The 21,592-nt window shown below is 42.9% G+C and overlaps 1 protein-coding gene across 1 annotated transcript in view; it reads right to left on the bottom strand.

Moving 5' to 3' along the window:
* The window catches only part of LOC308663041 (alpha-2-macroglobulin-like), a gene marked incomplete at its 5' end in the record, with an annotated part of 78,214 nt that overhangs the window by 27,593 nt on the left and 29,029 nt on the right, over positions 1 to 21,592 (bottom strand). Inside the window, 8 exons of the mRNA XM_081319183.1 lie at positions 830 to 951; positions 2,582 to 2,708; positions 4,774 to 5,002; positions 8,603 to 8,771; positions 12,130 to 12,214; positions 17,006 to 17,164; positions 18,773 to 18,922; positions 21,349 to 21,494. Coding sequence (XP_081175309.1) covers positions 830 to 951; positions 2,582 to 2,708; positions 4,774 to 5,002; positions 8,603 to 8,771; positions 12,130 to 12,214; positions 17,006 to 17,164; positions 18,773 to 18,922; positions 21,349 to 21,494 — 1,187 coding nt within the window. The remainder of the gene's footprint in view (positions 1 to 829; positions 952 to 2,581; positions 2,709 to 4,773; positions 5,003 to 8,602; positions 8,772 to 12,129; positions 12,215 to 17,005; positions 17,165 to 18,772; positions 18,923 to 21,348; positions 21,495 to 21,592) is intronic.

Below are 21,592 nucleotides of genomic sequence, written 5' to 3'. Positions count from 1 at the left end.
TCAAGTATAATATAATAATAATAATAATAATAATAATAATAATAATAAGAAGAAGAAGAAGAAGAAGAAGAAGAAGAAGAAGAAGAAGAAGAAGAAGAAGAAGAAGAAGAAGAAGAAGAAGAAGAAGAAGAAGAAGAAGAAGAAGAAGAAGAAGAAGAAGAAGTTGGAAGGTACCTTGGAGGTCATCTAGTCCAACCCCCTGCTAAGGCAGGAAACCCTATACCATTTCAGACAAATGGCTGTCCAGTCTCTTCTTAAAAACTTCCAGTGTTGGAGCATTCACCACTTCTGGAGGCAGGTTGTTCCACTGGTTAATTGTTCTAACGGTCAGGAAGTTTCTCCTTAGTTCTAGGTTGCTTCTCTCCTTGACTAGTTTCCATCCATTGCTTCTTGTCCTGCTTTCAGGTGTTTTGGAAAATAACTTGACTCCCTCTTCTTTGTGGCAGCCCCTGAGATATTGGAACACTGCTATCATGTCACCCCTCACTCTTCTCTTCGTTAAACTACACATACCCAATTCCAGCAACCGTTCCCTATATGTTTTAGCCTCCAGTCCCCCAATCATCTTTGTTGCTCTTCTCTGTACTCTTTCTAGAGTCTCGACAGTAGGTTCATTATTATTAGGGGTTGAGAAGAAAGAGAGTGATAACTCTAGGAAGGCGAAAATCATTGAATGGAAAGATGGATTGGTGACCCAAGTTAATGTTCAAGAATGGACCAGCTAAAAATTTACTTAATGTGTTTGAGAACAAGAACATTGTTTTGGGTGCTTTTTTTCTCTTCATGATTCTTCACCACGTCCAGTCCACGATTAAATCATCTCACTTACCTCCACTAAAAGCGTTTTGATCACAACATCTTTTTGCTGTATGCTGGGCGCCTCCGCTATTTCATTCCCACAGAGCTGATCTGAGCTCACGGCCTCAGCACTGGCTGTGAAATTCACTTTGCCTAGGACCAAAAAGTCACCCATTCACAAATATGTCATGTAAGCAGTCCTCGAGTTGAGGATGTCTGACTTAAGGACCACCCCTAGATCTGAACAGTCTCCCTATTATTAAAAATGGTGGAGAGCCTTCTACTTTCTTGAGCTGATTTAAGCACTGAAGGTACGCAGTCTTAAACAGCCGATTTTCAGTAGATCCTGAAAGCATTGTGAGTCGTCAGCACTTCAACGCTTTTTTTTTTTAAATTTTTATAGGGTTAAAAAGGAGGGTAGGGAAATGGGGGTTTGGGATAGGGTACAGGAAGGGTTGGGGGTGAGGGTTGGGGTTTCCCCCAACAACGTTCAAAATTTGGCAAACAGCATGTTGTCTGGGTAAATGTACATAAATAAAGATAATAAAGCTAAGAATAACACCGATAGGTATAATAAATGATCAAAAACAATACTAAATTTTCAATGTATGATATCATTCTTACTCAAATAAATTCAAAATTGCACATCGCATTCCTTTCTCTCTAACTCGCTTATCTAGCCATTGATAAAATTTATTCCAAGTTCTATAGCAGACATGTCAAACACAAGGCCCGGCGGCCAGATCCGACCCGCGAAGTGGTTTTATGTGGCCCGCAAAGCCATCCTGGAAACAGTGAGGGAATGGCCCCCACTGCCTTTGCCCTGGCCCAGAAACCCTCCTCCTGCCAGAGACCCTCAGATCTGTCCCACTCCTGCCCAGGCCCCCATAGGCACCCTTGATGCCAATGATGTAGAGCTGGCCACGCCCACCCAGTAGGCCATATGCACTCTAGCCATGCCCACCCAGTAGGCCACACCCACCCTGGCCATAACCACCTGACCCCTGAGGGCAACTGCAATGCTGATGCGGCCCTCAATGAAATTGAGTTTGACACCCCTGTTCTAATCTATCCATTTCTGCACAATCCAATATTTTCTTAATTAATACGTCTTCAGTCGGTAACTTTTCATTTTTCCAATATTGGGCATACATCATTCTCGCTGCTGTCAATACACGTAACATTAGCACTTCAACGCTTTTGAAGAAGGATGGTACCGTCTGCCATTTTTAGGAACAGGCAGTCCATTTGTAAGCACAAGCTCCAACTTAAACACAAATTCGGGTCAGACATTGATTTACAGAATGGAATCCTATAAATTACAGTGATTTTCCACCTTAAATAATTGCCCACTGTACTGTATATAAGAATACACCAAAGGATCTGATAGGGTTTTGAATATTGTCTCTTTGTAGATCTCTTCTTCGGGGAGTTTGTTAAGATATTTAAACTTAGTAGCAAAAACAGTGGGGTTGTACAATGAGCTAGAACACACAGTTGTAGTTGATTGGTTGGAGAGTGCGGGATCCTGCCTGAGGCATTCTGCGCTGAGATTGGTTTCTATGGGTGTGTGTGGGGGAGTTTCCCTTTTTCCCCCCACCCTTTTCTTCTCATCACTTAAAACATCTCTTGGTCCAGGAAATTGGAAACCATATTCTATGAAGATGAAAATGGCTCCTCTTCCTCTCAGCCCCCAACCCTAATTGACTATTTCAACTTTGTTTATGCCTCATTTTCATTGCTTTTACAAATAATTCAAGGCAATGAACTTTTTACTACGTACCAAGTGATGTGGGGGTCACCATCCAGGACACCGTTCTCCTCCCATTTGCACAAATGCAGTAAGATTCTTGCTGTTTGTCCATAGCGGTTGCCTCAAAGTCAGCAGAAGGAGCCAGAGATATTGTGACCTGGCCATCAAGAATAAGATGACAGTGAGAAAGCTCTATGAGGGTGTTAAGTAGTGGGCTCTTGGGTGCAGGAATGACACAAGGCTGAGGACAGGGTAACTCATACTTTATTCTTGCTAGGACTGTACTGAAACTTGGGCTGCAACCAGCCACAATATACAGTCTAGCCCCTAGGCGGCAGCCAATGAGTTTGAACCCACTCTTGCCGCCTAGGGCTAGCCAATTGCAGGACCGGAGACAGCCAGTTTGGGTTGCTGGAGAGCTGTTGGTTGCTCCAGCAATGCACATGGTGTACCACCACAAGCCCAGTACCTAACAGAGGGAACGTCCTCCAGGGAAGGAATTCATAAAAGGAGGAGGAAGAACAAGGTGGGCTTCAGTAGGTAAGAAGTAAAGTTTAAGAGACACAGAGAGTTTCAGACAGAGAAAGGCTAGATCTCCTTTAAAAAAAACTCCAGTGTGGGAGAATCCACAGCTTCTGGAGGGTTGAGTAATTACACTAGACTAAAAACAGCAATGTGACAACTGGGAGCATTACCGCTCTTTGAAATAATACCAGAAGAGAATAACAGAGTTGGGAGGGACCTTGGAGGTCTTCTGGTCCAACCCCCTGCTCAAGCAGGAGACCCTATACGATTTTAGACCATTTGCTGTCCAATCTCTTCTTAGAAACCTCTAGGGTTGGAGCACTCACAACTTCTGGAAGCAAATTGTTCCACCGATTAATTGTTCTCACCATCAGGAAATCTCATTTTTAGGTTGGTTCTCTCCTTGATTAGTTTCCATGTGTTGCTTCTTCTGCCTTCAGGTGCCAACCCCTGAGATTTTGGAACACTGCTATTCTGTCATCCCTAGTCCTTCTTTTCACTAAACTAGACATACCCAATTCCTGCAATGGTTCTTCATACGTTTTAGCCTCCAGTCCCCTAATCATCTTTGTTGCTCTTCTTCTTTTGACAAGGTTTTTTTTTAATAAAAGGGAGACCCTTCATCTGGGCCTTCTGAAGGAAGTGGAATCAGGAACATGTGGATCAGATATTTCTAAATGACATGGATATGTTTGGGAAGGAGCACCGTTCACCCTTAGCTTTTTGGCTCAGATATCCCTGAATTCCATTGCTGCACTTGGAAAAGGCCATATTGTGCAAGAAAAGTTAACAGTAGGAAGAAGACAGAGAAGAGGGCAGAGTTATAGTTCTGCTCCCCCTTCCGATGTTCATGGCGGTATGGTAGAATATGCCACGTGTCCCGTGGAGCAGGAAAGAAAATGTGCACAAGGGAGGGAAGAGAAATCACATGCATACAATGGGGAAAGTAAGAGTAGAAAAATAGCAGGTATGGAGGCTTGCCGGAACACGAATCTTGTACGTACAGTGCATGAATTACAAGAAGTTTTCTATTTTGCAAATTGGACAGGGCAAGTCAGTTCTTTGAAATTTGGGCGGTTCAAGATGTTGAATGTAAACAATGGACAGCTAAGAAACTGAGAAACAGAGAGACTTGTGCAGAAAAAGAGGACCGGACAATGACAGGCATTGGAAGGGAAGGTCCTGTAGCCAGTTACAGAATAACAAGACTCAGGGCAGCTTACAATCTAAGCACAAGTCAATGTGCTTAGCAATAGCCTTCATTCTATGTATATGACTGCTTATTAGGGCTTTCACACACACACCCCAAGCGGCATTATTACAAAGTCAGCTTATTGCCCCCAACAATCTGGGTCCTCATTTTACCTACCCCGGAAGGATGGAAGGCTGAGTCAACCTTGAGCCTGGTGGGATGCGAACCTGCACTAATTGCAGGCAGCTGGTGTTACTTAAGGAGGCATTAGCCCACTGCTCCACCAAGGCTCCTAGTTGGAAGGGATCTTGGAGAACTTCTAATACAACTCAAGCAGGAGACCCTATACCATTCTAGACAAATGGCTCCTCAGTTTCTTCTTAGAAACCTCCAATGTTGGAGCACCCACAACTTCAGGCAAGTGGTTGTCCAATCTCTTCTTAGAAGCCTCCCAGTGATGGAGTGCCCACAACATCGCAACCCACCACTATTAAGGACTCCTTACCTGGATGCAGTGAGTTTGGTAGGAGAAGACGGTGGCTTTGAGTGGGAAGGCTTCTCCTCGCACCACGGAATAGGGCAAGGTGAGTTCAATGAAGAATGGCTGGAAGGTCTTCAGGAAAGTGGGCTGGGCCAGGCCGAAGCCGGTCTCTGCTGAAAGACAGAAAGCTCCAGCTTTCCATTCAGTGATGGTATCCGGGATGGTCACAGGAAGAGACACGTTTTTAGAATCCCTGAAGGACAGAAGAGATCAGCAAGTGAGGAGAAGGGATTCCAAAATCCTGGCACCGAGGAAGCCAATGGAGGAACAACACTTAGCATCTCAATTACAGATAATCCATAATTAACAACAGCAATGGGACCGCAATTTCCATCGCTGAGCCACGTGGTTTTAAAGCAAAATGTCATGTCAGTGACAGCAGTTCTGGCTGCCATCATTAAGTGAATCCTGTGCTATTTGTTAAGTGTGATATAACCTGCTTGCCATTTGCATCCTCCTGCTGGCTTCTCCATTGAATACATGATAACATGTATTCATGCTCTCTATCCCACGTGATACCCTACGGGATCACAATTTTTCAATATCTAAGGGGCTGCCACAAAGAAGAAGAGGACGACTTGTTCTCCAAAGAATCTGAAGGCAGGACAAGAACCAATGGTTGGAAACTAATCAAGAACAGAACCAATCTAGAAATAAGGAGAAATTTCCTGACAGCTAGAACAATTAATCAATGGAACTTCAGAAGTTAAGGGTTTTTAAGAAGAGGCTGGACAACCATCTGTGTGAAATGGTATAGGGCAGTGATGGCAAACCCAAAACCCACTTATGTATTCTTGGGTGCCGGGTGGGGGTGGCCCATTGAAAGGGTGTGGCCAATCAGATGGGTGTGGTCCATTGGGTGGGCATGGCTGCGGTGGTAATGGCAGACTGGGTAGGACTAAAAAGTTCAATCAATCCATTCCAACTTTGTGAGATCTTTTTTTTTTCATGCAAGAAGTTTGATTGATTGATTGAACCTTTTTTTTTTGCACAAGGTGGTGGATTCCTAAAGCAAAAAGGTTTTATAAAACCCAGCTGAAGGCCTAGGACTGGGGCGATGGCCTGCGTGCCTACAGAGAGGGCTCTGCGTGCCACCTGTGGCACATGTGCCAAAGGTTCGCCACCACAGGTATAGGGTCTCCTATTGAGCAGGGGGTGGACTAAAAGATCTCCAGGGTCCCTTCCAACTCTGTCATTCTGTGATTGATTATGGTTATAAGAAGCCAGGTTAATAAAAAGGTTACAAAGGACTTTGGCATCCTATGATGTCAGAACTGCGAGCCAGGTGCCAAGCATCTGAATTGCGATCATGTGTCCATGGGGGGACCCTGAAACAGCCAAAACTTTGAGGACATGTCATAAGTAGCAGTCATTCAGCAAGGTCCTAAGTTTAAACAACCACTGAATGAGGGATCATTAAACAAGAACCACTTGCCTTTGCATTGTACTTTCAAATAAGTTTCTGAAATCATCTGGGGATTTTTTATTTTCTTTTTGAATCAGAACAGAGCTGGAAGGGACCTTGGAGGTCTTCTAGTCCAGCCCCCTGCTCAAGCTGGATAACCTATTCTATTTCAGACAAGTGACTGTCCAGTCTCTTCTTAAAAACCTCAAGTGATGAAGCACCCACAACTTCTGGTGGCAGGCTGTTCCAGTGGTTAATTGTCCTCGCTGTTAGCAAGTTTCTCCTCAGTTCCAGGTTGCTTCTCTCCTTGATTAGTTTCCATCAATTGGAATGGTTCTTGCAACCATTCTTCATGTGTTTTAGTCTCCAGGCCTTTAATCATCTTAGTTGCTCTTCTTAATTGCTCTTCTTTTTCTAAAGCAACTCCTATTCCTTTGGCCTCTCCAAAAGGATAAAAATGTAAGAACTGAAGCAAAGGAGATTGATGGAACTGCACGCAACGGGAACCTCGATGAGAGAATGAAAAAAAAAAGTCAAGATGATATCTAAGATTATGGGGGATCAAACCCTCGCCCATTTATTGCATGTTTTTAAAGGGGCGGGGCTTTCAGTTCCCATGGATGCAGCTGAAAGTAAGAGACGATGCAAGGGAGAGAAATTAATTTAGTTAGGGCTTGAATATGACAGCATCATGTTGCCTTTTTAACCAACACACAAGCCAAAGGTTTGTTACCATTTAACATCTTCTGTTCTCTGTAGTTTGCAATGTGGTTTTCTAGCCAGAAGAACAACATGCCGTAACGAAAAGTCAGTTCAAAAGCTTTGTGAAATCAATGTCATAATTAAGCTGTTGACTCCAACCCCTTGAAAAATGCAGGAATTCAAATTCAAATGTCTCTTGACATCCCCTTGAAAGAAATCCCATAAGGGGAGCCCATCGTATCTCAGGATCAGTAGTGTCTATGGCCCCTGTTTGTGTCACTACTCTTGCCGAAATGACCAGAGCGTCCTTGACGTCTTTAAAGAACCATAAAGACGACCTTGGAAGAAGCCATCCAAAAGCCATTAAGTAGCTTGAAAATGATTAGACTCAACTCAATATGTTTTTTCATGAGGCAACTGGACTTTCTTGTTTTTCTTTGAAGACATTTCGCTTCTCATCCAAGAGGTTTCTTCAGCTCTGGGCTGAAGCTGAAGAAGCTGCTTGGATGAGAAACGAAATGTCTTCAAAGAAAAATAAGAAAGTCTGGTTGCCTCGTGAAAAAGCATCTTTGGGACAACTGGATGACTGAGAATCTCTGTAGACTTATTAGATTTGTTGTTGTAATCCCATGGAGTATAAAAAGAGAGGGAAGTGAAAACACAGGAGACTTGCAAGATTCTGTTACCATATAGACCAGACATGTCAAACTCGTGATGTCACGTGATGTCGTGTGATGTATTGGAGCTTTTTCTAAATTGCCAGCTATGGGTTGGGCGCGGTTGCATTGTGATGCATCCAGCCTGTGGGTCAGCAGTTTGACACTCCTGATATAGACTATTTTAATTTCAATTAAATTAAATTATTACACTTGTTACAGCCAAGGGAACCCATTGTAGTTTCTTTCTAATATTTTCCACCTCCCTGAACTCAACATAAGCATCTGCACCTGAGACTGTCTTAAGGGCTTCTGGTTGACATCTCCAAGGTTGTCACAACCCACTAGAGAAAAGGGTGTGGCTTATACCTCATGCTGCAAAGAACCTTCAGGTTGGGGTGATATAGCTTAAACAGAGAGGCGGCAGCAGATAGGGGAATATTTTCTGAGAAGCTTCATCAATGAGTGGCCTGCTTTTTTCAGCTTGGCATCATGACTTACTCTATGAAAGGAATAAAATATTATTCAGAAATTTCTAATGAGTCTAAAGGACATTAGAAGAAGCCACCTGAAAATCCTAATGGTTGTCTCTGTATCTCATCTAAAAGTTGACAAGTACAAATGTGACAAGCTGAAAAAACGCTAGCTAACCTAAACTGCAAGCAAAGGAAATACAGAAATAACTATAGGAGCCGAGCTTCGTTAACAGAAAATTAGACGGTGATAGATAGGATGTGTACAAAGGGGCTTCCTAGAATATGGGAAGGACAGTGGTTTTAGGCAGTCCGGATAGTTTATCAGATGATTAGGGAAGGGGCGTTGAGTGTGATAGGGGAGGGGGGAAACTGCATCAGGAGCAGGATATAAAAATGTGTCAAACAGCTGTTTAAGGTGTGACTGAACTCCTGTGTGGGTTTCAGCTCACCAAGCCTTTGCAAACGCTTCTTTTTAAATAAAAACTTTGTTACTGGAATTCCAAGTGAGTTTGTTTGCTTTGGGATATTGAGCCATGTTCCAAACAATCACTTACTCTATTATCACCAAATCCCATAGCCAGGTTTCAGGGAACTCCAATCTGATAGTCTCAACAGGCGTCATTTCAGCAACAGTGGCCGTCCTACTGGAAAAACCATTTTGGCGGAAAGAAAGTGAAGCACCCATTAGTCCCGGGGCACTTGACAATTGTATAGGGCCAAATTCTAGAGGGAAAGAATATGAGAGAATTTACATGCATTCCATCTTATTTGTCAATAGCCTCTGTAGACCTGATCTGCAGGAACTCATTGCTTTCTCCTTGAAAACCATACAAATGAGTGTCCATCACCCCATCTTTCCTGGAGATGAGTTCTACAAATTCATGCTGGAGAACTGCTTCTTTTGAAAAGAAGGACTAGGGGGTGACATGATACCGTGTTTCCAGTGGTGGGATTCAACCGGTTTGCACCGGTTCAGGAGAACCAGTAGCTAAATTTTGCTGCGCTCGGAGAAGTGGCTGGCTTCCAGAAGTCCAGTCTAAGCCTCGGAGGCCTGGAAGAGGCCTCCCAGGCCTAGAACGGCCCACCAGAAGTGCGTGAATGCCACTTCTGGAAGTCTGTTCAAGGCCTCGGAGGCCCAGGCCTGCATCGAATAAGAGAACCAGTTGTTCAAGTATTTGAATTCCACCACTGCGTGTTTTCTCAAAAGTAAGGCCTACCCAGAAAATAAGTGCTAGCTTGATTTTGGGGGGTGGGCCTAATGTAAGCCCTACCCAAAAAATAAACCCTAGTTTTGGGGTAAGGCACACACCTAAAGATCAAACTAGGGCAGGGATAGGGGTGTGGATCTGCCCCACGTGCTCTGCACTCATTTACCTTGTAGCCAGGCCTCTCCTCACTGGCCCATTTCTTCTGCAGCCAGGCCTCATTTCTCAGTCAGAGGCTTTTCTGTAAGGCCTCTGCAGCCAAGAACCAAGGTATGGATTCAATCCATAGCTCGGTTCTGCAAGACCTATATGGCCGAGTTATGGATTGGATCCATAGCTTGGTACTTGGCTGCATAGGCCTTACAGAAAAGCCTGACTGCAAAATGCAGACTGGAATGCAGCTGCAGAACGAATCTGCTCCTTCGGCCCCAGAAGAAGTGGACCTGCTGGGCAGGGCTGTCGGTGCTGGAGGTGAGTAAGACTTACCCTAAAAATAAGACCTAGTGCCTCTTTTGGAGGCAAATATATTATATATGTATATATAAAAAAATCCGGTCTTATTTTTGAGAAAACACGGATAGCAATGTTCCAATATGTAAGGGGCTGCCCCAAAGATGAGAAGGGGTCAACCTATTCCCCAAAGCCCCTGAAACAGTAGATGGAAACTATTCGAGGAGAGAAGCAACCTAGAAATAGTTTCTTGACAATGAGAACAATTAATCAGCAGAACAACCTGCCTCCAGAAGTTGTGAGAGCTCCAACAGTGAACATTTTTAAGAAGAGATTGGACAACTATTTTTCTGAAATGGACTAGAAGACCTCCAAGGTCCCTTCCAAGAATGCACTTCTTCACCTAGCACGCAATTAAGCTGGGGAACTGTGTTTTCACAAGACCTGGCAGTGACCACAAACTTGAGTGGCTTTAAAGAAGATTAGATAAATTCACAGAGGTTCAGGCCAATGAGGGTCATCAGTCTTGAAGATTCCATGCTACCTCTGGTTTGGGAGAAACATTAACGCCAAATGCTCACTGGTGGGAGAAGAGTGGGTTTCCATCTCCTGCTTCCAAGCTCCCACCACTCTGATTGTCCAATATGAAAAATATGGGCAACAGTAGTAGTTGGTTTCATCCAACACACAGCTGTTTGTTGTTCTTTGGAAACAAGAGCCTTGGGGGCACAGTGGTTAGAATGCAGTATTACAGGCTAACTCTGCCCACAGTCTAAAGTTCGATCTTGACAGGTTCAGGGATGACTCTTCCTTCCATCCTTCCGAGGTTGGTAAAAAGAGGACCCAGATTGTTGGAGGAAACATGCTGACATTGTAAATTGCTCAGAGAGTGCGATAAAGCACAACGGAGTGATATGTAAGTGCTATTGCTAAATGCTATTGCTAATGCCTCTTAAATTTACAGAAAGAAACTTCTGAGAATTCAGTGCTGCTCAGAACATGAGTTATTTCAATGTTGGAAGGGACCATAGAAATCTTCCAATCCAACCCCTACCCAGTGAAGGATCTATCCATTATTCAAGCTGCATATGCTCAGACTCATCATATCAACAACAATATCCCAATGACTTTTTGTAACAGTTGTGAAAACAATTTTCTGAGGGGTCTTTAAGAGCTAATTGCAATTCTGTTCAGAACTGGAGTTGATATTGATGATGGTTTATACTTTTTTATCAGTTTGGGATAGTGGTGATAAACAATCACAACAACAATTACAGGTGGCCCTCGTCTTACAACCTTTCATTTAGTGACCATTTGAGGTTACAACAGCACTGAAAAAACATACAACCGTTTTTCGCACTTAAAACTGTTGCAGCATGGTCACGGGATCAAAATTTGGGCACTGGGCAACTGGCCTATATTAAAGAGGGTTGCGGTGTACCAGGGTCATGTGATCACTTTTTGCAAACTTTGGACAAGCCAAGTCAATCGGGAAGCCAGACTGACTTTACAATTGTGTTACTCACACGACAACTGCAGTGATTCACTTAATAACTGCGGCAAATAAGGTGGTAAAATGGGGCAAAACTCAGTTAACAGCTGTTTTGCTTAGCAGTGGGAAAATTGGGTTTCAATTGTGGTCGTAGCAATAGCAATAGTACTTAGACTTATAAACCACTTTACAGCCCTCTGTAAGCGGTTTACAGAGTCAGCCTATTGCCCCAACAATCTGGGTCCTCAGTTTACCAACCTTGGAAGGATGGAAGGCTGAGTCAATAGCAATAGCAATAGCACTTAGACTTATATGCCATTTCACATAGCTTTACAGTAGAATCAGCCTATGGCCCCCAACAATTTGGGTCCTCATTTTACCGACCTTGGAAGGATGGAAGGCTGAATCAACCTTGAGCCAGTGAGAACTGCCAAACTTCTGGCAGTTGGCAGTTAGCTGAAGTAGCCTGGAGTACTGCACTCTAACCACTGTGCCACCATGGTCGTAAGTCAAGGAGTACCTGTATTTACCACTGCTACTACATTTACAGGTTTCCTTATGATTGTTTTTCACAATTACAACCCTTGTAGCATCTCCATGATCATGTGATCATAATCCCGATGCTTGGCAACTGATTCATACTTATGGTCGTTGCTGTGTCCCAAGGTCACATGGTCCCCTTTTGCAACCTTTTGACGAGCAAAATCAATGGGCAAGCCAGAGTCACTTGACAACCATGTTACTAACATCAACTGCAGTGGTTCACTTAATAGCTGTGGCAAGAAAGTTCATAAAATGGGGCAAAACTCATCTAACAAATATTTCACTTAACAACAGAAATTTATGGGGTCAATTGTGGCCTTAGGTTGAGGACTAACTGTATTTCCAGAGCACTTATCCTATTGTTTCAGTCCTCAGCAGATCAAATGCTTACCAGAGAACCGTGAGAAAAACGGGAATTCCCAACATATATTCGGCTTGCGCATTTTAGTGCTAGTAAAAACTTTTAAACCCAAGTCCTGTCAAAGGAAATGAAGAAGTCACAGTGAAACATTTGAAAAAGTATGAACAGACCCAAATGATTTTTTTTTAAAGTCCAAGGTGAATGCTAGGGGTAAAATTCCAATATTCTTACAGCTGAACTCATGTCTTGTGTCGTTTACAGCAACTGCCTGGAAATCATTTACCACTGTAAATCAACTAGCCTATAACCCTGGGATTTCCTGGTGGTCTCCTGATGCTGTTACCTAACCAATCAAAGGTAAGGACTCAAGTCAAATTCAATTCCTCAGCCCAGGCTGAGGAGAAATTTTTAATTGGGGTTTTAATTGTGCACAGGGTCAATTTAATATTTTTAATATGGTTTTAACTTTTGTATGTTGGATTTTTTAATTCCCTGTAAACCGCCCTGAGTCCTCAGGGAAAGGGCGGTATACAAATGCAACTAAATAAATAAATAAATAAATAAATTCTTGGTGGGTTTTTTGGGGAGACATCCATCGAGTGATTTGGGGAGCAGTATGGAAGGAGTTTGCCATCATTTGCATCAAGGTAAATTTTTCAACCTAAATTATAATCCTGAATCTCCTGAAGGTTTCCTATCCTCCTATTAAGCAAGTCCAAACTTTCTTCACTTTTTAACATCAGCTAAGCAGTTTAGTTGCCAGCCTGCTACCAGCCTGCCTTCCACTGAGGACCTGCATGAGCCAGAAAGAGGGCTATGAAAATATCTAAAGACCTTTCATATCCTGAACATAAATTCCCACAACACTGTCAAACTACCTAGTAGGGTATTATTATTATTATTATTATTATTATTATTATTATTATTATTATTATTATTATTATTATTATTATTATTATTATTATTATTATTATTATCCTTCTCATCCTTCCTATTAGATAGTTAGATAGATGGATGGATGGATGGATGGATGGATGGATGGATGGATGGATAGATAGATAGATAGATAGATAGATAGATAGATAGATAGATAGATAGATAGATAGATAGATGATAGATAGATAGATAGATACTGTAGATATCCTTTATTGTCATTTTTTACTGTGGCCACACTGGCATAATTAAAAATGAAATTCTGTTGCCTGCTCTCAAAAATGTACACATACACAATACACATATAAACATGCTATATATAACATACGTATATACCTACACCCTTACATATAAATATTAATCACCATGTAGTGTCCCAGACAATCTGCGGACCCTGCTCAAGCACCACTTATATGCTATGTCCTGGATAGAAGGAGGTGAACTGCCAATAATCTTTTCTGCCATCCTCACCACTCTGTGCACTGCCTTCCTGTTTGAAGCAGTGATGCTTCCAAACCAGAGAGTTATGTATTGGGCTTGTGGTGTTATACCATGTGTGTAGCTGGACTTCTATCACACTTTTCTACCTCATAAGGCTGCACTAGCAGAGCCCCTCCACATGCTTCTAGATAAGAAAGCTCCATGGAAATGGACTAATTTACATAAAAAAGTTTCCAGGACTTAAAAGCACTTTTGTCAGAAAAGTCCACTGTCTTGCATGTGATGCATCTCCCTTTGGGTTGGGGGTACTTATAAGTTACATAGAAAGGAATGGAACACAGGTTCCTATAGCATTTTACTCAAGGACATTGTCCTCTGCCGAGCGCAACTATGCTCAGATTGACAAAGAGGCCCTAGCCATTGTTGCTGGAATAAAAAAATTCCATGACTATTTATATGGCAAGGACTTCACAGTCTTTACAGACTACAAACCTCTGTTGGGACTTTTCACAACAGACAAACAAACCCCCCACATACTTTTACCAAGAATGCTGAGATGGTCTATTTTTCTATATGCATACATTTAAATTGATTCACAAACCTGGTAAAGAAATGCGCCATGTTAATGGCCTCAGCAGACTACCACTGCCACTAATGGATCCTGATCCAGCTCCTGCTGCTAGAATATTGTCCATACAGGACATACCTGAGTTTCCCCTCCATGCAGGGGATATTGCTGCTGAAACTGCCACAGATAAAATTCTAAGTAGAGTGTTGTCATGGGTATACACGGGCTGGTTGGAAAAAAGTCCAGGTTTTGAATTTCAAAGTTATTTTGTCAGGAGGCATGAATTGTCTGCACATAAAGGGTGCATTTTATGGGGGAACAGAGTCATAATTCCCACTTCCCTAAAGGACAGGGTCTTACACTCCTTACATGAAGGCCATCCAGGCATTGTCAGAATGAAAGCTTTAGCTAGAAGCTATCTTTGGTGGCCTGGCCTTAATAAGGCTATTGAGGGTCAAGTCCGTGGATGTTATACATGCCAGCAATCTAGGCCTGAAATGCCTCAGGCCCCAGTTCACAGGTGGGAGGAAATGCACACTCCGTGGTCTAGGATTCATATACACTACGCTGGGCCTTTTCAGGGGCAGCTTTTCCTGATAGTAGTGGATAGCCACTCAAAATGGCTGGAAGTAATTCCAGTTCCTAACATGTCTACTGTTAGGACCATCCAGGTGCTGAGAAGACTCTTTGCAACAAATGGGTTGCCTGATGTTTTGATTTCTGATAATGGGGCCCAATTCACTGCTGCTGAATTTCAGGCTTTCCTTAGAGCTAATCTCATCAGACATACAACATCTGCACCATTTCATCCATCTTCTAATGGACAAGCCGAATGCATGGTGAGGACAGCAAAGGAGGCACTCAAGCCAGAAACTATTGTCAAGGGAATTTATGGGTTCCTGGTCAAATAACCAAGGCATCCAGACCCCTATCTTATGAAGTGGGGTTGGAGGGAGGGCGATTGGTCAGAAGACACATTGACCAACTCAGGAAAAGGTTTCCAGAATGGTCACTAAGTGAGGACTGCGGCATACGTCCCTCCCAAGATCCTCAAACTTGCAGCCAAGACATCCCCCACTGGAACCACCAGGGTTTCCCATTCTCAGCAGAGATGGAGTCTGAGGAAGAACCGGGAAGCACGGAAGTTCAACGTGGAACCCCTGACCAAGCGAGCCAGCCAAACCTCAGCAACTGCTGTGCATACTCTGCAAAACAGACTGACTCTGGGGTGGGCCAACCTGGTGAGGCCAGCCAGAGCGTTTCAATTCCCCTTGACACTGGAGCACAAAGGGACATGGGTCTACCCAGCCCACTGGGTAAGCTGGTAGACCACAAATTGATGGGAACTCCAAGATGTTCCTCTAGGCCACACAAGCCTCCTGCATATGTCTCAGTCTACATTGTAAAATAAAGTGATGTATAGTGTTGTGAAACTTGTACCACTAACTACAGAAACTTGTGCATTGTGGAACTGCCATTACTGTAATGTAAGCCTGTTCATGAGACGTTGTTTAATCTCATTGTAGCCATTACTGCATTGGCAAGCCTGTTCAGACGTTGTTTAATCTCATTGTAGCCTCAGTGAATTTATGATTTAATATTTTATTATTATTATTTTATTATTATCAATACAGTTGTTTGGAGTTGATTAAGAAGTCTTGACTGCTGTTAAGATTATTAAGGGTATAATAGTCTGATCTAAGAGGGGAGGGGTGTTATTTATTGGGCTTGTGATGTTATACCACATGCGTTGCCGAAACAGCTAATGCCTCTCCAGCCACCCAGACAAGCCGTCTCTGGTTTTACAATTGGTTAGCCCCTGGTGGCAAGAGTGGGTTCAAACCTATTGGCTGCCGCCTAGGGGCTAGACTATATATTGTGGCCGGTTGCGGCCCTAGTTCCAGTACAGTTTTAGCAAGAATAAAGTATGTGTCATCTTGTACTCAGCCTCGTGTCTTCCTTCCTGCTCTCAAGAGCCCACGACATTATACAGACTGTCATGCAATGCGACAGGGTGCTTTTTTATCATCCCTCTATAGAAAGTGGTAAGGACAGGGGAAGGAAGATGTGCTTTTCTCATGCAGCACAGAAAATGCAGGCGCTGCTGTACCCACTTCACCAGTGTCTCGCTGTTGAGAGACCAAGCCAGCCTACTCATTAGCTGCACACCCAGAAATTTGATACTGCTAACCATCTCTACAGGTGAATCATTAATACAGAGAGGAGTGTGGCTGTGCCTGGCTTTTCTGAAATTGACAATCATTTCTTTAGTTTTCCCAATGCTTAAAATTGGGCTGTTTTTCTTACACCAGTTCACCAAATCCTCTACCTCAGGGGTCCCCAACCCCCAGTCCATGGACCAGCACCGGCCTGCAGTAAACCAGAAACTGGTCCACGCAAACAAGGAAAGCCCCATCTCCGGGATGCAGGCAGTACACAAAACCATGCCCCCTCTGGTCTGCAGAAAAACGTCTCTCTCCGGTCCCTGGTGCTCAAAAGGTTGGGGACCTCTGGTCTACCTATTACCTATTCCTTATCTTCTCATGACTATAACTGTGTTGCTCGTATCTTTTCAATTTATATTCAATTTATTTTGTTTTATTTAGTATCCTAGTCTGATTTATGCTGATTGCTTATTTAGTATCCTATGACCATCACTCAGTGTTGTATCTTAGGACCTATGTTGAATGTATTTTATGATTATAATCATGGTTTATCACTTGTTGCTGGTTTGTACACTGAAGGGTTATGCACAGGAGACAAATTCCTTGTGTGTCCAATCACACTTTGCCAATGAAGAATTCTAGTTCTTATCAATTGCTGGCCAGTCACTATTCAAATTAGAAAACTGAGTGAAGGGCTTGTGTCCACAGATTTTCTAAATCTCAGCAAGGCAGCATTGACCCATCTCTGCCCAGTAGAACAAGGGAAATTTCACCTGCCAGAAGCAGCATAGACGCTCACCTTAAGAATTTTGAAAACATCAGCTTCCCCGTGAGAAAAAGAAAGAGGGCGATAACGGATACCATCCAGTTCGATATTTTCCATTTTTATGCACGGCCTTGTATCCCATTCTTCCACAAAGTGTCTGCCATATGAAGAGTCTGGGAGCAAGTTATAGATCTGAAAAGAGAGACATTGCAATTCAGAAAAGCTGTCCATCTGATGTGGGCCCCTGATCCTGTTTGTCCAACAACAGAGGAGGGGAATCTTTCTATTTCTGTGCTCAATAAGAAGGAATACCCAACCATTTTCCAATAACATTTCCCTACACTTACAATTTGACAAGTGGTCCTTGACTCATGACCACAGTTGAGCACCAAATTTCTGCTGCTAAACAAGACAGTTGTTAGGTTAACCAGGCCCAAAATTTAAGAGAAAAATTTTATAAAATGTTTTATAGATGGCATCTGGATCCTAAAAAGTTGTCTTGTATGTATCCCAACTTACAGCCCAAATGTTGGAGATGTGGTAGTTTGGATGCTACTTATTTTCATATTTGGTGGACTTGTAGAAATATAAAAGCTTTTTGGATTTTGGGGAGCGGATAATATTGTAATTTTTATAAAACTTTTCAATAATAATAATAATAAAAGACAGTTGTTAGGTGAGTTTTGTCCCCTTTTTACGACCTTTCTTGCCACAGTTGTTAAGGGAATCGCTGCAGCTGCTAAGTTAATAACACAGTGAAGTAAATCTGGCTTCCCCCTTAACTTTGCTTGTCAGAAGGTAGCAAAAAGTGACCACATGACCTTGGGACACTGCGCAACCATCATAAATATGAATCAGTTGCCAAGTGCCCAAATTTTGATCACAAGACAATGAGAATGCTACAGTGGTCATAAATGTGAATAATGGTCATGAGTTGCTTTTTTTCCAGTGCTGTTGTAACTTCCAACAGTCACTAAACCTGAGCCGTGGCAGTGCAGTGGTTACAATGCAACATTGTAGGCTAACTTAATGCTCACTCCAGGAGTTTGATCCTGACCGCCTCAAGGTTGACTCAGCATCCGCCCTTCCAAGGTCAGGAAAATGAGGACCCAGATTGTTGGGGGCAATAGGCTGACTCTGTAAACCACTTAGAGAGGGCTGTAAAAGCACTATGAAGCGGTATATAAGTCAAAGTGCTATTGGTAAACAAAGGGCTGTAAGTTGACAACTACTGTATTTGGGGCGGGTGGGAGTTTTAAGGAGATCTAAAGAATGAACACTATAGTTACTTGAAGGTATGAGCAGCACTAAGCTGGAGAAAATTGTCCAGAAAATTGTCCCTCTCAACTCAGTTATTCTGTTAATTCTGTTAATTCAAATACAGCTGGGTCTCAATCAATTAATCAATCAGAATAGAGCTGGAAAGGACCTTGGAGGTCTTCTAGTTCATCCCCATGCTCAAGCAGGTGTTTCTATACCGTTCCAGGCAAATGTTTGTCCTATCTCTTCTTGAAAGCCTCCAGTGATGAAGCATCCATAACTTCTGGTGGCAAGCTGTTCCGCAGGTTAATTGTCCTCACTGTTAGGAAGTTTCTCCTTAATTAGTTTCCAACCATTGTTTCTTATCTTGCCTTCTGGTGTTTTGGAAAATAGGTTGACCTTCTTCTTCAAATACTGGAAGACTGCTATCATGTCACTCCTAGTCTTTCTTCTCACCAGACTAGTCATATCCTCTTCCTGCAATCCTTCTTCATGTCTTCGTATGACTGTATGACTTCATACCTTCTTCATATGACTCACCTTCTCAGGGGAGAGCTGGGCTTCAGGTTTCAAGAGAAAGATGCTCTGGTCAACAGCATGGAAAGCACAGAGGGAACCAGAGGAAGCAGCAAGATGGAGTTGGGTTTTCTGGCCAGGCAGGCCTTCTTGATCAGAGAACCAGAGTCTGGCCTGTAAACATAAACCAGGTTTTTGAAAAAAGGCATTTCTTCTGCAATAAGAAATGACACACACACCCTGCCACCACCCCAAGTCATCCTTCTTGGAGGCTGCAGAAAGACAGGCTGTGCAGGCAGATTCAAAGCTTCTTGTCCCGCCCCCATCGTCATGACAACCCAGCTGCCCATGAAGCCCCCATTGTCATGATTACCCAATAAACATTGTTGGGTAAGAGACAAAGGGGAAGGAAGACAAAATGCCTGCCAGCCCCCATCGTCGTGACAACCCAGCTGCCAATCAAGTAACCATTGGTGGGTAAGAGACAAAATGGCTGCTGCCCTCCCTCCCTCCTCAGGACAATCCAGCTGCCAATCAAATACGCATTGTTGGGTAAGAGACAAAGGGGAGGGTAGACAAAATGGCTGCTGGCCCCCATTGTCATGATAACCCAGCTGCTCATGATGCCCCTGTCATCATGATTGTTGTTGTTAGTTGCGAAGTTGTGTATGACCCAGGCCTTCCTGTCCTCTACCATCTTCTGGAGTCCATTTAGGCTCACACCTCCTGCTTCAGTGATTCCATCCAGCCACCTCATTCTCTGTTGTCCCCTTCTTCTCTTGCCCTCAATCTTTCCCAGCATTAGGCTTTTCTCCAGTGAGTCCTTCCTTCTCATTAGGTGGCCAAAGTATTTGAGTTTCAACTTCAGGATCTGGCCTTCTAAAGAGCAGTCAGGGTTGATCTCCTCTAGGACTGACCAGTTTGATTGCCTTGCAGTCCAAGGGACTTGCAGGAGTCTTCTCCAGCACCATAGTTCAAAGGCCTCAATTTTTTGGTGCTCAGCCTTTCTTATGGTCCAACTTTCACAGCCATACATTTCAACTGGGAAGACCATAGCCTTGACTATACACACTTTTGTTGACAGGGTGATGTCTCTGCTTTTTAGTGCGCTGTCTAGATTTGCCATGGCTTTCCTCCCCAGGAGCAAGCGTCTTTTAATTTCTTGGCTACAGTCCCCAGCTGCAGTGATCTTGGAGCCCAAGAAAATAAAATCTGTCACTATCTCCATTTCTTCCTCATCTATTTGCCAGGAATTGAGAGTGTCCCAATAAGTATTGTTAGGAAAGAGTCAAAAGAGAGGACGAGGGAAGACAAAATGGCTGCTGGACCCCGTTGTCATGACAATCCAGCTGCCAATCAAATAAGCATTAGTGGATAAGAGACAAAGGGAAGACAAAATGGCTGCTGGCCCAATCCTCATGACAACCCAGTAGATAAGAGACAAAGAAGAGAGAAGACAAAATGGCTGCTATTACCATTCTTGGGGAGGCAGAGGCAGAATAAACAGCCAAACTCTGGAGTAAAAATAAATAATAAAATAAAAATAAAAATATAGATAGCCCTGTGGGGACACGGCAACAGGAAAAGAAGCGCCCGGTGAGAAAACTGGGAGGGAGATTTATTTATTTCCTTCCCTCAGAGCTGCATGAGGGAAAAATTCTTCAAGTTGTTTTTCTCAGACAGAGACAAAATAGGGAAAAAGGAGAAGAGGATAAAGCCCAGCCAGGATCCACCAGCAGAAAAGGGGAAGAAAAAGTCAGGGTTTTGACACAAACAGAAATAGAAAATTAAAAAAAAAGAAAATCGAGTTCTGAGAAAAACATACAGCCCTAGAAAGTGACAAAAGAGAAATGGGGGGGAATAAAAGAATTGATGTTGATTTTGATTTTATTATATTTGTATACCGCCCTTCTCCCGAAGAACTCAGGGCGGTGAACAGGGCACATATAAAAAATACAGAATACAAAAATTAAAAAGAATTAAATAGTAGCCCAGCTAAAACAATCAATAACAATATAAAAATCCCCATTAAAACCCCAACATATCCCCCATCAGGCCAGGCCGGCTTGTTCAAATAGATGGGTCTTCAGACCGTGTGGGAAGGAGCGAAGGTCAGGGAGATAAAGAAGATAAAGAAAAGGAAGATGGACAGCTATAGTGACAGTGGACTTTAAATAGTGCAGATAAAGAGCTTAGGGAGAATAATTTTTTAAAGAATATAGTGCAGATAAAGGTATGAGAGGTGGTTATCTGGTCCTCCTGTTTGGTTTCAAAGTTTCAACTTTCCCTAAAATTATCAGTTTAACTAAATAGTCTATTGCATTTGCAATTTTCTTCTTTTCTTATTTCTCTTCCGCATGACTTGTCCAATGTACACATTTTTCAAACATATGCCTAGCAAATGGCTATTCAACTTGGAGGTCTTCTAAATCAATCACCTGTTCCAAGGTCCCTTGTTATTCTGTAATGCTGTAAATCTGTGCTGTCTTTTCTGTGGGTTCAGTCCAGGTCAGAAGGGGAACTCATCTGACATGAACCACATGATCAGTATGCTATTTCTAAAACTAGGTTAAAAGCTGACATTTTGTTTCTCCACTTACCTTGTTGGAGAAGCACTTTTCCACAGTAAAGTCTCTGGAGTGAGCAACAAGTTCTCCGCTGGACAAAATGGTGTAGAGGAGCAAGCGGGTCACGGGAGCCGTGTCGACATCCACGGAGAGATTCAAAAGGAAGTCCCCTTTGGGTTCTAAAGCATGAAAAACCCAGGTGGAGAAAAGAGAGAGAGAGAGATTGAAAAGAGGAAAGTTAGAAGGAATGAGTTCCATTTGGAATACATCAAACTCC

This window comes from Vipera berus, assembly GCF_964194415.1.
Source record: "Vipera berus genome assembly, chromosome: 2".
In the NCBI taxonomy this organism is placed as follows: domain Eukaryota; kingdom Metazoa; phylum Chordata; class Lepidosauria; order Squamata; family Viperidae; genus Vipera; species Vipera berus.
This window is presented reverse-complemented; position numbering and strand designations above follow the sequence as displayed.